This window comes from Haliotis rubra, unplaced genomic scaffold (genome assembly GCF_003918875.1).
Source record: "Haliotis rubra isolate DU_JTF1 unplaced genomic scaffold, ASM391887v1 Scf1847, whole genome shotgun sequence".
Lineage (NCBI taxonomy): Eukaryota > Metazoa > Mollusca > Gastropoda > Lepetellida > Haliotidae > Haliotis > Haliotis rubra.
This window is the reverse complement of record NW_025765833.1, coordinates 62,868-79,518: the sequence shown is the minus strand read 5'-3', so window position 1 is coordinate 79,518 and position 16,651 is coordinate 62,868. Positions and strand designations below refer to the sequence as shown.

Genomic DNA, 16,651 nt, shown 5'->3' with positions numbered 1-16,651 from the left:
TTCACCTCCAGTTGGGGTTTCCCCAACGTGGGGGTCTCCCCCAACGTTGGGGTCTCCTCCTGTGCAGTATCCATCTATACTATTATTATTATTTTTCCCCTCCTTAAATTGGCAATGTTTTGCCGTGATAATCGCCGCCGTCACCGGGGCTAACAACATACCGTATTTGTGGTACAGCACGCAGCTGATAGAGCTCAAAGGCGTGTTCAATAAACAGGTCTTTCTCAAGGTCCTCCCACAGGTAAAGTCGGCGTTCCTGGGAATGGGAAGGAAGTCTGACCTTAATACCAGTGTATATCTGGGTCAAAGCCGATCCTATAGTTTTCGTCATCTTGGCCCCGAGTCTAGCCTCGTATCTCGGGTACAGCTTATCGATTTCTTCGGCTGACATTTTGTGAACTTTATCGGGAGTGTAGTCTCCAAAGTAATGTTTGGCTTTGCCACCAACAGCCAACGCCACCAGTTTCTCTCGCTTATCATCACTCTTATCATCGCCCACTGGCACCAACAGTTGTTCGAGCAGTTCATCACACTCCATCTTATAATGTAACAAGCAAGTTTTAGTTTTAACAATATAATATACGGTGTAGGCGAAACACAGAGAAATGAAGGTTAAGTTGCACACGACGAACACTTCCAAAACAACCATTGCTAATGTAACATGTGACAAATGACACTCAGAGGTTGATTGTTTTTTAAAGGGGAGGCCCATAAAATCACTCTAAGGGGTGATAACTCTAACGGTAAAGTTAACGTTAGACATCTACGGGGTTTACACATCCCACTTCAGGAGCCTCGCCATGTCAGAATACATATCTTCTTCTTGTGAACAAGTCTTGGATGTGTTATTTGTTCTTTCAGGTAATTATACAACATAATGTAATTTCTACAATTAGGTTATATTGTCAGGATCATATTTACATAATGTTTATATGTTGTATTCATGTGGAAAGTCTAAAATAAGGTGTAAAATAGTAAGTGATAGATTGGCGGGTTTCACGGACGCCGTCATCGGTTACGACCTTGTCAGTAATTTGTTATTAGATAAAACCAGGAATTACAGTTGCTGTAAGTGGGTTTGATATGTGTAAAGAATATGAAGGATTTTAAGTTTCATTGATTTATTGGTGTTTTTAATAAGCAAAATACTTGCAAGTCCAAAGCTGATAATCTGAATCGAGTTATCTCCCCTGCAAACGAGGTATTGTAAAATCCAAGATGGCCACGCCCATGATTGTTGAATAGTTATTGCTTACGCTCATCAGTGTTTACACTGATTAGGGTTCTACAAAGGCAAAGAACATTATATTCAGGGTTGAACATCGTAACCGGAAAGTGCTTTGTTTATGCATTTAATAAATGACTGTCATTATTTGTTAGATTGAATGGATTATGAAACTTTTCAGTAGATGAGATACAAACTTAAATCAGGATGTTTTTTATGAATTATAATGTGTAGTTTCATAACATGTAATGTTATTATCTTCAAATATTAATGTTACTGTTTATGAATTCGTTATAAATCATAACAGTAGTAAATACGTTGACCATGGTGCCTTTGATATATTGTTATTTCTGCAATGACTTAAAGAGTTATAATTACATAATTAGTTATAATGCAATTTAGCATTGCCTTGATGCATATCTATTATTCAAGTAATGATAAATATGTCATAATCACCAGAATTAATCTCTTGTTTAATTACCATTTCATGCCTTTGTAATTACGTTTACAAAGTTCATGGTTAAGGCTAAGATAATAGCAAGTTGAAGTTGTTCTATTTTATGGTGTAGAATTCTTGTAACTTTCATTAAGCAAATAATACCCCTAGACAAACGTTGAAAGTTTGTGTAAAGATTAGTACAGCATGCTGTTGAAATAAGATTGTACTCAAGTACTAATCTATACCATGTGATGTACTAATTGTGAATGTTACACATCCCACTTCAGGAGCCTCGCCATGTCAGAATACATATCTTCTTCTTGTGAACAAGTCTTGGATGTGTTATTTGTTCTTTCAGAAACTATCTGGTATCAATGAACCTGAGGGGTGCAACATTTTGGGGGCTCGTCCGGGATATCAGAAGATAAGAGTGTGAGATGGTTTGACTGCTGAAATCAACAACTGGTCCTGCTGACGGAAGACTCATCAACACCATGGCGGATGAAGCAATCTACAAATGCAAGGGAGTACTCTACAACCTACCAGTTGAACGACTGAGACTTCTCATTAAGGCGTTACAACTTAACGTCCCAGACCTGAGGGAAAAGTCAAGAAATGAGCTGTTTGTTATCTTAGAGGATTGCATTGCTGATGCGATTAAGGAAGAAGACAAAGGCAGAGCTGTGGGTAGTAGGATCCTAGAAGAGGCTTCAAGATTCCAAGATGAAGTGAGTCAGAGCACTGTACCACCACAGAAAGATGACCAAGCCACAGTAGGACCATATGGGCAAGCATGGAGAAGAGGTTTCAAGATTGTGGGAGGACACATTTTAGAAAAGGGAACAGGGTTAAGTTTTACCAGTCTCCAGAGACAGATCACAGCAGGCCTTGAGAAGGGCTATACAAAAAGGGAGGTGATCGATGGGGTTATCAGGGTAGTAGAACACACCAGTTCCCTCAGACACTACCTTGATGGACGTGGTGATATGACTCTTGCCAACCTACAATGCATTCTCAGGTCCCACTAAAAAGAGAGTAGCATTTCCGATTTATATGCAGAATTAGGACGGTTAGTGCAGAAACCAAACGAAGATCCCCAAACGTACCTGCTGAGGGCCTTGGAACTGAAACAGAAGGCAACTGTGGCTGCCAGCGATAATGCACATAGTGGAAATTCCCTTGTACAAGGAATGTTCATCCAGTCTTTGATCTCAGTTCACAGATGAAGCACTTCACTTGGAGATGAGGCGCTTTACTGAATGCAAGGAGGAAGCCACTGATGAGAACTTATTGAGAGACTTGGAAAACTACTAGTTGATAGAAGCGAAAAGTCACAAGACATCCAAGAAAACAAACCAGAGCAAGGTGAACAAGGTCCAAACCTCCTCCAATGGTGCTGGTGGGATGAAGTTGACAAGTTAAGAGTGGGAAATAGCGGCTTTAAGGAGAAGCTGAGACCGGGGAAGCGGGAGACTCATCAACTAGCGTCGACCAAGATGGTGTCCAAACTGCAAGGAGGGGACAAATGCAGTCACTGCTTCAAGTGTGGTAGTGAGAACCATTTAATGCCATTGGCTGCAGAGAGCAGGACAGGGGAAGCGGGCGAAGGTCACTCCAGACAAGGGACCTGGAGTGACCCAGCCAGTCTGAGGCGAGATCAGCGTTGTGTAGCATGTGCACAGGAAGTGAAGAAAGTTGTCTGTTTGTTCAGGTTGTCATACTACCTTTACTGCTCTACCAAGTGCCAGGAGAGACACTGGAAACAACATAGGTACGTTTGTAAAGCAATCAGGAAAGTTGCATCTCAGTGCTCTGATGACAGATCACAGTCCTGACTTGACCTCGCGGGGAAGAGGCGTGGGAAGGTTGCAGGGGATGGGCACTTTCTCCCACCTAAGCAAAAGAAAACAATGGTTGACCTCGTAGGTCAAGTTTGTGAGATGGACGTTTTCCTCAATGACTCTCCTACAAAAGTCCTATGGGACACGTGTGCACAGGTTAGCCTCGTTAAAGACTCGTGGCTCAAGGACAATTTTCCAAACATTCCGGTTAAACCTATATCTGATCTAGTTAATTGTGATTTGAATGTGTCAGGACTTAGTAGCAGTACGGTTCCATACTCAGGGTATGCAGCTATTGATTTTAAGATGAAGTTAGATGATACCCATGTGCTAACCATACCCTTTCTAGTTACAGATGCAGATGATGTGACACAACCATTGATTGGATTTAACGTAATTAAGGTTTACCTTTCAGATATTAGACAATCTGACTCGGTTGAAATGGTGAAGTCTACCATCACTTGCGTTACTGCCACAGGTGCATCCACTGTTGTACGATTGTTAAAGGGGGATTATTCACCACTATGTTCTATAAAGACTGGTAAAAGAATGTTATTGTGCCAAAAGAGAAGTAATGTGATCTTGAAATGTAGAGTTAGATTGTCGCGAAGTGACTGATCAAGGACTCTTTGTACCATATCCTGAATCATTACAAGAATCATGGGAACTTTGTGAAACTTTAGTGTTGTTGCCAAAGACATTGGCTGGTAATGTGAACATTATAGTGAGCAACCCAAGTGATAGGGATGTGATTATTTACGGGAGAACTACGCTTGGAGAAATCCAGCCCATACAGTCTGTAGTGCCTCTGGTGCCTAGAGATGAACATCTGGATGAGGTTGAGCAGTGTTCAGTGTCATCAATTTGGGAAACAGAATTGTGGGATCCGCCAGTCAGCTTAGACCATTTAGATGAGAGTCAGCAGGAGCAAGTCCGGAGTGTTCTCCGTGAAAACTGTAAGGTATTTTCAAAATCAGATGATGACGTTGGAAATGTTCCTGACCTGGAGTTAGAGATTAATCTGAAAGACAATACCCCTGTGAAGAAAACGTACATGTCTATTCCACCACCTCTACACAAGGAAGTGAAAGACTATGTAACTGATTTGATCAGAAAAAGGTGGATTTCAAAGTCGTTGTCTTCTTATTCCAGTCCAGTGGTGTGTGTGCGCAAACGGGATGGCAGCCTACGCTTATGTGTAGATTACAGGCAGATTAATCGTCAAAGTTTTGTGGGCAGGCAACCAATACTACCAGGATTCAAGATTCCCTCAACACTCTGAGAGAAATGGATGGTTCACCCTTCTGGATCAGGGGAAAAACATACCATCAGGGTTATGTCCGGGAAAAGGATCGTCATTTGACAGCATTCATTACACCTTGGGGATTGTACGAGTGGAATCGAATACCTTTTGGAATAGCCCAAGCACCAGGATGTTTTCAGCGCTTCATGGAAGAGTGCCTTGATGGCCTGAGAGACGAAATATGTCTACCCTACTTAGATGATATTCTGGTGTTCAGCAAAAGTTTTGAAGACCATGTACAGCATCTCAGATCAGTGTTGAAGAGACTAGTTTCAAAGGGTATAAAGCTAAAACTGCGGAAATGTGAGTTCTTCAAAAAGGAAGTCCGTTACCTTGGACATCTGGTTTCTGCCGAGGGATACAAAATGGATCCTGCAGACAAAAAAGCAGTCCTGAACCTGAAAGAGCAAGGAACAGCGTACTGTTGGAGATGTAAGGCAGTTACTGGGATTCTTGGGTTATTATAGGAAATACATCCTGACTTTGCGCACGTCGTGCCAAGCCTGTAATATGACCTTCTAAAATTTACAAAAGGACTCTGAAAGTCTAAGACAAGAACAAAAGGGACACATGGACAAGCTCTGAGTAATCAACATATTCGTTGGGAGCCAGTTCATCAAACAACAGTTGAGTGAACTTGTGGATTTTCTGGTTACAGAGAAAATAATGGCTTACCCTGACTATAATCAGCCATTCATCCTTCATGTTGATGCTTAGCAAAGAAGGTTTAGGGGATACTGTACCAACAGCAAGGACAACTTGAGGCAGTTGTGCATATGGATCTAGGACATTAAGCCCAGCAGAGAAGAATTATCACCTGCACTCCGGGAAGTTGGAGTTCCTCGCTTTGAAATGGACCATAACAGACAGGTTTCGAGATTACCTTTACTATGCTCCTTCTTTCAAAGTTTTTACGGACAACAACCCATTAACATACATACTGACATCAGCAAGACTTGACTGCACTCGGCACAGATGGGTATCAGAGTTAGCCGAATACAACTTCACTATTCCCTACAAGCCAGGACCAACAAATGGAGATGCAGATGGGTGATCTCGTATGCCTCTGGATATCGATCAAGTGATCTGTGACAGCACTGAAGAACTATCTCCTAACATCTTAGAGACTGTATGCAAACCCATCACAGCTTCTTTTGTTGCTGACTGTGAGTGGGCCTCTGCGTTTGGTACTAGTGTAAGAACTGTAGAAAAGGAGTTGAGCGAGAGTATCGCAGTGGTAAACCCTATTGACATTGATGAGTTAAGAAGGGCACAAGAGGAGGATGTTGGTATCCGAAGAGTTAGGGAGTATGTCAAGAAAAACAGAAAACCTATGAGATTTGAGAGAAAGGGAGGAATCACCAGAGGCAAGAGCCTTAGAACATGAATGGAGAAAGTTGTACTTAAATGAAGATGACATTTTGTGCAGAAAAACTCATCGGCCAGGAGGCAAATCCAAATCACAGATTGTTATGCCAAAAAAGTATAAGAAGCTAGTGCTTCAGGAACTTCACGACAACATGGGTCATTTGGGCACTGATCGTGTTGTGGCACTGGCTAGAGATCGCTTCTTTTGGCCACACATGTCGCAGGACATTGAACGTTATGTAACAGAAGAATGCACTTGTCTAAAAAGACAAGAGACCAGTGAAACAAATCTCTGCACCTCTGAAACCTATTGTGACTACCTCACCTTTTGAACTCATCTCCATTGATTTCCTGCATCTAGAGCAATCAAAGGGTGGATATGAATACATACTGGTGGTAATGGACCATTATACCAGATACGCACAGGCATATGCAACCACAAACAAATCTGCGAGAACTGCTGCAGATAAGCTGTTCAATGACTTCTTCTTGAAATTTGGATTCCCATCACGTCTTCACCATGACCAAGGTCGAGAGTTTGAAAACGAACTTTTCAATCAACTCCAGAAGTATGCTGGTATTGCAAAATCGAGAACCACACCCTACCATCCCCAGGGAAATGGACAAGTGGAAAGGTTCAATCGTACCTTGCTCTCCATGTTACGAACGCTGCTAGACCAACACAAGCATGATTGGAAGAGTCACCTGAACAAAGTAATTCATGCTTATAATTGTACCCTGCACGACACGACAGGCTACTCACCATTTTACTTACTCTTTGGAAGGCACCCACAACTTCCTATCGACTTGATGTTCAAGACTGAACAAACCGTGTCTGATACCGACACGAAAAACTATGTGCAAAGATGGAAAAATTGCATGACTGAAGTCTACAGAAATGTGTCTGAGAAGACAGAAGCAAAATCTAACAAAGCTAAACAGGCGCATGATATGAAGGGTGTTAGTGCCATATTAGAGCCAGGCGATAGAGTTCTGGTAAGAAACTATAAGGAGCGGGGAGGTCCAGGAAAGCTACGGTCCTACTGGGAGGAAGATATTTACCAAGTTGTCAAGAGGTTGGGTGACGATCTTCCGGTATATGAGGTAAAGCCTGCACAAGGATCGGGGAAACAGCGAACACTACATAGAAATATGTTGATGCCCTGCAACAGCCTACCAGTTCAGTTAGAACCAGTACAACGGAGCAACAGAAAACAAACAAACAGAAATAGAAGACAGAATAGAGAAATTAGGTTTGAACCTAATGTGGACTCTGAAAGTGAGGATGACGATGACTTCGACAACCTACCAACCTGTGTGGTCAGTGGTGTCCAGGACAGTCAGGAAATAGTAGTTATGCCTGAAGTAGACAATGGTGCTACTACTGTTGACAACGAAGATTTGTCAAATGATGAAGAGTACGAACAGTTTGACCATGATGAACGATCATGGGAAACTTACAGCGGGGATGATACCGAGACCCATACTGAAAAGGAGATCAGACATTCAGAGACTAGCGTTAGAAGAAAACTCTAAAGAAAGTCAGCATGAGACAAACCAAACTACAGCTGCTCAGACTACAGCTGACACTGTACTTCAGTCATCAGCTGTCACAATCAACCAAGGAGATTTCAGTATGATGTGTTAGGACAACCCTCTTACTCAGCCAACGTAGTCCGAGTGTGGTGATTGGATTTGTGCATGATATGTAGATTCAAAACTGTGGTATTTTTGGAAGTGTGGTGCATTTAGAGGAAGCTGAGGAGCAAATCATTGTTCTATTCTAATGGTACTTAAAAGTGGAACAAATGGAATTAGTTAATTCTGCCTGTGAGTTGTGGTGACTAGGGTTAAGCATAAGGTACTGGTTGATAGGGACCCTTATGGATAGTACTATGTCATGTGTGTAGAATATTGTGAGAGACAGAAATAACTGTTAAAGCTACATGGTTAGTCGGCAATATTTACTAGAGTAACTGGGTTATACCCATGCAGAGTTGTGATAAGGAGGACTGGCCATCCAACCTTATTTTACTTCACTGAAGAGAGAGTGAATACCTCATATTGCCTTTTGTAGTATTCCATTGATAGTTTCATTGTTCATCATTTCATATTCAAGTTATGTACATTTGGTATGCTGCAAGAGTTAGGAATCTTGTAGTTTTGAGAATGTTCGTTTTCGAGATTTTACCATTGACTCTTCGAGATGTAGTTCATGGTCAATCTAAACTAAGAGAGCTTCATTGTTGTATGGGAATTTACTGTTATAGTTGCAGTTTATGATTAATTGAATGTCGGGGCGACATTTGATTTCCCGGGGAGAGTGTAACATGTGACAAATGACACTCAAAGGTTGATTGTTTTTTAAAGGGGAGGCCCATAAAATCACTCTAAGGGGTGATAACTCTAACGGTAAAGTTAACGTTAGACATCTACGGGGTTTACACATCCCACTTCAGGAGCCTCGCCATGTCAGAATACATATCTTCTTCTTGTGAACAAGTCTTGGATGTGTTATTTGTTCTTTCAGGTAATTATACAACATAATGTAATTTCTACAATTAGGTTATATTGTCAGGATCATATTTACATAATGTTTATATGTTGTATTCATGTGGAAAGTCTAAAATAAGGTGTAAAATAGTAAGTGATAGATTGGCGGGTTTCACGGACGCCGTCACCAGATTCGACCTTGTCAGTAATTTGTTATTAGATAAAACCAGGAATTACAGTTGCTGTAAGTGGGTTTTGATATATTATGCAAAGAATATGAAGGATTTTAAGTTTCATTGATTTATTGGTGTTTTTAATAAGCAAAATACTTGCAAGTCCAAAGCTGATAATCTGAATCGAGTTATCTCCCCTGCAAACGAGGTATTGTAAAATCCAAGATGGCCACGCCCATGATTGTTGAATAGTTATTGCTTACGCTCATCAGTGTTTACACTGATTAGGGTTCTACAAAGGCAAAGAACATTATATTCGGGGTTGAACATCGTAACCGGAAAGTGCTTTGTTTATGCATTTAATAAATGACAGTCATTATTTGTTAGATTGAATGGATTATGAAACTTTTCAGTAGATGAGATACAAACTTAAATCAGGATGTTTTTTATGAATTATAATGTGTAGTTTCATAACATGTAATGTTATTATCTTCAAATATTAATGTTACTGTTTATGAATTAGATTTATAAATCATAACAGTAGTAAATCGTTGACCATGGTGCCTTTGATATATTGTTATTTCTGCAATGACTTAAAGAGTTATAATTACATAATTAGTTATAATGCAATTTAGCATTGCCTTGATGCATATCTATTATTCAAGTAATGATAAATATGTCATAATCACCAGAATTAATCTCTTGTTTAATTACCATTTCATGCCTTTGTAATTACGTTTACAAAGTTCATGGTTAAGGCTAAGATAAAAGCAAGTTGAAGTTGTTCTATTTTATGGTGTAGAATTCTTGTAACTTTCATTAAGCAAATAATACCCCTAGACAAACGTTGAAAGTTTGTGTAAAGATTAGTACAGCATGCTGTTGAAATAAGATTGTACTCAAGTACTAATCTATACCATGTGATGTACTAATTGTGAATGTTACACATCCCACTTCAGGAGCCTCGCCATGTCAGAATACATATCTTCTTCTTGTGAACAAGTCTTGGATGTGTTATTTGTTCTTTCAGAAACTATCTGGTATCAATGAACCTGAGGGGTGCAACACTAAGCATTTGCTAAGCATTGCTAAGCATTTGCTAAGCATTTCTAAGCTAAAACACCCTATAGGCCACGGGTTGGTCGGTCTTGAGCACTAGCCTAGCATGCTTAGTTTCAGCGAGCTGTTTCTTCACCCGTTCCCGTTCTAATTTACTCATCACATCGTTCTCTCTCAAACACTCCTCGAACGAATCCCTGTCCTTGCAGTGGAATAAGGCCACCCATCGCGTCTGGTCCCTGAGGTCTTTCAACACCGAGTTGAACTTCTGCGTTAGTACCCAGATGCTGTGCTTTGCGTGCCGGCCGGAGAAGGCCAGGTACGATAGCATGTCTCTCTTTTTTGTTATCTCACGATTAGCGCTGCAGTCGTCCAGTATGAACAGCATCGACTCCCCTTTAAATTTCCCGTGATAAGCTTTCAACCAGTCCTGCAGACGTGTTCCCGGGTCGACTCTGTGTACGTCCGGGTCCGTCATCACCCAAGATCTTTCCGTGTACGCTCTATTCATGTGCAGAGTAGGGCACATGATAACGATGTTGTCGAACACATCCCTGTAGTACCCCTCAAACATATCCAGCACGAAAACGGTCTTCCCACAAACAGTCTGCCCGCACACTATGGCGCAGTGTGGGTCGCGGGGCAAATCAGCAGGCAGTGGCCTACTAGATGGCTTGCCACCATCAGTAGATGGCTTGCACGAATCTCCCATTGTCTATATTAAGTTGCGCGTCCATAATCACGTACAGATATAATTTCAACTTGCCAGCGGATTGAGCCTTCTTGGTAATCTGGTTATTTATCCCTAAGCTGCCATTGTCGATCGCGGTGACGCTACCGTGCAGTTTATCGTCATCCGTGGATCGCATGTCCAACCACAGCGTACTTGGTGGTCGAATTTTCGCCCGATCTTCACGGAGGATAACCCCAAGTCTTTGGTTATGTATGGGTGTTGTTTGATGGCCGGTAGCTTTTTCATCTCATCCCACTGCTGGTATGCCCTCATACCTTGACTGAACAGCTGGTTGGGCACGCCCTTGATGGTCACCTCCACCTTTTCAATCTCGGGGTTGAAAAACTTCTCGCTGTCCCTCCGGAACGGCTTGTAATCCTCCATGGGGACGACCAGGATACCTTTCATCGATCGCGCCGGCACGTTCAGGTTGATATTCCACACAGTGTGGCTCTTATCCCGCCGCGACTGATCTATGCCTCAGTATCGCGATCGTACAGGATAGCCACCTTCCCGAGTACTGGCTTCGAACCTGCCTGGCCAGCTCTGGGCTAGTGACCATGTCGAACTCCAGAGAGATGTTGTCGATGGTGTAACTGGCCTCATCACCGTTCGGCGTACGCACTACTTTGCTGTAGTCGTATTCAAGCCTATCACCCAGCGGCCTGGTAAAGAGCGTGTGTTCGTGAAACAACTTCGAAGTCGGCGGCACGCCAGAACCTGTTACCGTGCGGCTTGGCGATGGCCTTTCACCGTCCCGTGATCTTGTCTAACTGGTCTTGCGTGAAGCCGTTATCCCGCAGCGCAACCGGGATTCGATTTGCTGATGCCCTGGTACACGCCATTGTGCGTTCTCGTTCTCCCTAGCAGGAACTTTTCCAGAGGTCCCGTAGCAGTGAAACCGGTTTTCATTGATGATGCTGTCGTCGATGCTCAGCACCTCGTTACCGCTGATCTTGATGGTGGTTTTCTTGATGATGGCTCGACCTACGTCGGAGGATGACACCACATTCACGAACAACCCCTTAAGTGCTGAACTTGTACAGCCGGCCGTCGACGATTATTACGACGCAGTTGAAAAGAGAGACAACATCAAGCCGTTGGGGCGGGACTATACCAAGTTTACCGTTGATAAGAAGGGCACACCGCGATTGAAGGCTCACCCGGGGGTCGATATCATGAAAAAAGACGGGAAGCCGTATGCTTTGTTAACACTCACCAGTCGCCCTGGTTGGAGTCAACTGATCCGTGATGAACTAGGCTTCATAGATTACGGTGGCGCACGGCCTTAGCTTCCCCCGAAGGTCGTCCAAGATCTGCAAGCAGCCAGGCCCGAACTCAGTAATACCGGGGACATACCCCAACGTGCTAAAGAAACATCAGACAGTCTTGACAAAATATTGGCCACGTACCGTGCCAACCCCTTGCCGGGTCTCGAATTTCCCCTGAGGGAACTGTACGGTCTAGACAAAGCCTTGAAACATGTACGCGGAGAACTCGTGAACAACATGGGGAAACTGAACAAAGTCGACGAGCACATCGTTCGCGAGAAAATAAAACTTGCCGAATCAGACGGTGATATGAAACGGTGTATCGAGGAGAGAATAAAAAACTTGGAAGACGAGAGACGGACTCAGTTGGAATCCACTTCCTCTAACCGGGAAGCCCTCCCATCCCACATCAGCCGCGTGCGAGAAACCATCGATCGAGTTCTAAATGAAGACACCACGTTGGCCAAGAGGATCCGAATCCTCTTCCGAGAGCAAGGGATCACCATCGCCAGCATTCTGACTGCATTGGGCTTCATCATATCAACCCTGGTGGTGTCATTGAGTGGGGGCACCCCCACACCCCCAAGTGGTGGCACACCAACACCACCAAGTGATGGGGGCGTCAAAGACTGGATAAAAAAACTCGGGGAGGCCCTGGCTAAACTGGCTGGTAAGGCCGCCGAAGCCCTGCCCGGCATCCTGGGTAGCATCGTCTCGTGGCTGCTGAGTGCTCTGGCTAAAACTGCCACGTGGCTCAGTCAAAACCTGTGGGCAGCCATCGTCGCCGTGGCGGGTTTGGTGTACGTAGCGGCTAAGGAATTTTTAACCAAATAAGTCCCAAACCGGCCGCAACCCCGCCAACCACCAGGGCTGTTTTACGATCGATACGCTGCTGCAGGTGTGTGTGTGACCCCACAGGGGGTGTTGGTTGAGCCCTGGACTCCAGGGGTGGCGCCACTATACCCGTTTCACCGGTCGTGGATGGTGGGACGTGGGGGACGTTGACATCGGGGTTGACGTCCAACTTTTGGCCCGCCGTGGCTATGACTATTCCGTTGTTGTAGCCCACCACTTTTTTTACCCTCAGTTGCATATCGCTCGGAGCCATGTACAGTCCCATGGCGAAGACGTAGTTGACTTTCGACCTGGCATATTCCAACACGTCTTGGTAGCGTTTGATGGCACTCGGGAGATCAACTGGAGCATTGATAGCATCCTCAATGTTAACAACGAACTGTTTCTGAGCGTCGTAAGCAGTCCCCTTACCGAGGATGTTGGAACGCATTTGCGTCTGCGCACCCAACAGCGCCCACACGTACGTTCGAATCGAGTCGTTCAATCTGATTACCCCGGCACGAGTGAACCCTCTCGACGTGTCCAACATGAACTTTTTCCAGTCATCCGCTGCCCCCTGCTCGAACCTCGAACTCGGTAATCCTTGCTGTTGTCGAAAGCCATGTAACGGTCATCCCAATCGTTTGTTGTGATATGATACGACTTGTAACCCCAATCTTTCACCAGCTGTTTGCTGGCTTCCGAGAAATGCATATTGTGAGCGATGGGGATACCCAACCCGTGGTTCGGCCCCAACAAACGCCAATCCGTCTTAGGGTTTAGTTCGAATTCGTTGCAAATACGTTCGTAGGCCCGTCTATCATACTGGTTGTTTACTGTGTTCCAAGCCTTGTCCTGTGGGAGGGGGGCGCTGATCTCATTGAGGATACGTCTGATCTGGTAGTACACGTGAAACGTGAACACAGACTGACTCAGCGGTCCACGCCGAGTGTCGGTCAATGTCACACCATACCCCGTTGTAGCGCACCACACGGGGAAGTTGAGTTGATTCTGCCAGAACTGCATCGGTTTGTTGAACCAAGCATGAACTACCTTAGCGTTAGTCACCGAAAACCTATACCGGTCGAACACATCTATAAACTGGGCGTCGAAATACAGCCCATCAGCGACCACGATCTTGTGTGAGAAATCTATATCCAGTTTAGGGTAAAACACTCCAGGGGAGTAAAACACTCCTTGGGAGTACATTTTAAAACTATTATATAATGAGTATATATACTCTAACATGTACATAACACTTCCAGGAATAACGAGCCGCGAGGCCGTTTAGCTGATGCATGCGATCGATAACACGTCGGGTCAACTTGAAGCCGCACTCTGCGATATCACCTACCTACCGCGATGGCAACAACAGGCTGATCGTCGGTGGCGCTCGCAACCAGATAACTGACGGCTACTACAGTGTGTGCTCGCTAAGCGACGAGGTCTTCAAGCCCCTGGGAGCCGAACTCAAGATGAACGACTCAAACGGCACAGTGGTGTTAATCAACAACGGAAGAAACTCCTTGAGGCTCGGTCGACCATTGTCGAGGACACTCGGTATGCCACCTGACGAGATAAAACCAACAACTACCGTCACAGGCACGAAGTTACCCGACCTAGTACCGTACCGAGAGCTGTACATTTATCTCGGCCAAGTGAGCACAACGGACAACATTCAAGGTGGCCAACCCTTCCACGATACTGAGAGCAGTACCGGTGAAAGCAGAGAAATACAACGACGGTAGAGCCAAGTCGTTTTCACCGCGGCAGTATAAGAGGTTAACCCGGGGCAACATCCCTGAGCTGATAATATCGGTGTTAGATATAAATCATAATCCCGTGAATATAGGATACCTCAGCATAACGCTACACATAAAATGACCAGCGCACAAGGCCCCGGAATGAAGGTGAAAAAATGTGTCAATGCGGGGATCTCCGACCTCAGGGACATACGCGTATTTGACGACCCCGGAGTAGATGGTAAATTGTACGCCTTGCAACTGATAAACAACATTTACAAATGCGTTGAAGTCCCCTCCATCGGTAGAACCCTAGGTGACATAGTAGATGTCTCAGGAGCGGCCCTCAACACTCGGTTCGACCTAGTCCGTATCGGTGATGATAGATGGGCGGTATCCCAATCGTTCGGAGGCAAACTGTTCGACTTAGAAGATGTTGATAGCACGACCGTCGCCCGAAACAAACCATATACGCTCGTCTTCACCGACGACGACAAGTGGGTGTTGTTGCCCTCTAAAGTCGACTGGTTTCTCAACATTAAGCTCGGCTCCCCCCTACGTGTTCACGGAGAACAAAGACAACTACCTAAACAAAGTCGTTAACAACGGAACCCTGCTCGTAGCTTACGTCCCGGCGCAGAGACGTAGCGTAGTCATCAGCCCAGTTGCCAGTATGGCAGCCCACATGCTATCGAGTAAACCGGGAGTGCAAGACGGAGCATTGCAGTTGGTATCTGAATTCGCTGGCGTGGTCAACATCCTGGCGAGCCTACCGGCGAACTCCACGCTGGTCATCAAAGTCTACCTAGGGGAACCATCACATTATGAAGTCGAAATCGTAAAGGGGATCAAACTCCGGTGGGGGAAACAACACCAGTATCACGTTTGCACTGTTTACGTTCGGGTGGGTGTCGACTCCCACACCAGTCTGCAGGGGGTGACCGTGACCGTGGAATCCACGATATCACGCGGCAAGATCTTCCTACCCGACAACATACACTTCATGGGGGTGAAGTGCACCCCTGAGAAATTATCAGAAAAACAATTGGAAACTATCTTGTAATAGTATTATAGCAATGACTAGGCCCCATCCCAACGCTACACTTAACGATCTAGGAGACACGGAGGGATTCGATCAGCCTGGTGAGGAAGGTGGCTCATACGTCCTACACTTCAAAGACAACGTGTATAGGCGGGCGGCAATGGCCGATCATCTACCCAAAATCACCCTCGGAGGTCCAGGAGACATAGAGGAATTTGATCAGCCCGGCGTGGACGGCACCTCGTACGTCCTGTGCTTATACAACTGTGTGTACGTGCGGCAGCATCTGCCAGACGACTTTATAGAGCCCAAATGGTTGCTCAACATGACCCTCACCACACCTTACGTCTCTTTCCGTAGTGGTAGTGGTGGACTTATCACTAGGGATATCGCCGAAATTAAGAACAGCGGTATCTTGCTCGGGAGGTTTCTATCCGACGACCCTTAAAATATGAGAACTTCCCAAACCCCAAATCGCCCGGGTTACATGTTATATACAATCGGGAATGCACAGTTATCATTTAGGATATAGGCTGACCTACCATTTTCTAGGTTTATGCCCCCAGGCTCCACATTAATCATAAAACTCTTTTTAAAAGCCGCCCGTAGAGTCTCATGGGACCTTTTATCTGGGGTGGAAATAAGATCATCTGTTGATTCACCTAGAGACCGCCATTGTAGTATCGTCATACGACGGGACTCGGGCCCCGGTGAGGGGTTGCTGCCCCCCTTAATAAGCCACTATATATTTAGTGCATACCAAAGTTTACCACCTATTGACCTTTCCGCTATTCACCTACGTAGGCCTTATAAGCTTCAAGTATGTTGATCGACTATTAACTGAAGCCCAATTAAAAAATATCTCATAAGATATATTATATGCACACAGAATGGGGCTGTACCCAGTCGCGGAGGAAGCCCCGAAGCCACTGGAAACCGTAGACGGATTCCGCTTGAGACAGTTATGCGGCATAAAACGCCAACTAGAACAAGACCGTGACACACGGGCAGCATTGTATAAGAAGTACCATAGAGCTTCCAATGTCGTGGATGGGGTTGATACCGCCCTTATGGCTGCCAGTATGGGGTTAGGGGCAGTAGGTATTGGGTTGTTGGCTACCATCATAG

At 44.7% G+C, this 16,651-nt stretch overlaps 1 protein-coding gene across 1 annotated transcript; it reads left to right on the top strand.

Moving 5' to 3' along the window:
• Positions 1 to 696: 696 nt before the first annotated feature.
• LOC124273822 lies at positions 697 to 2,871 on the top strand. The gene is made up of 2 exons (XM_046709131.1): positions 697 to 861; positions 2,023 to 2,871. Exon 2 carries the CDS (start codon positions 2,159 to 2,161, stop codon positions 2,690 to 2,692), a length of 534 nt encoding a protein of 177 aa, XP_046565087.1. The 5' UTR covers positions 697 to 861; positions 2,023 to 2,158; the 3' UTR covers positions 2,693 to 2,871.
• The last annotated feature ends 13,780 nt before the right edge of the window (positions 2,872 to 16,651 follow it).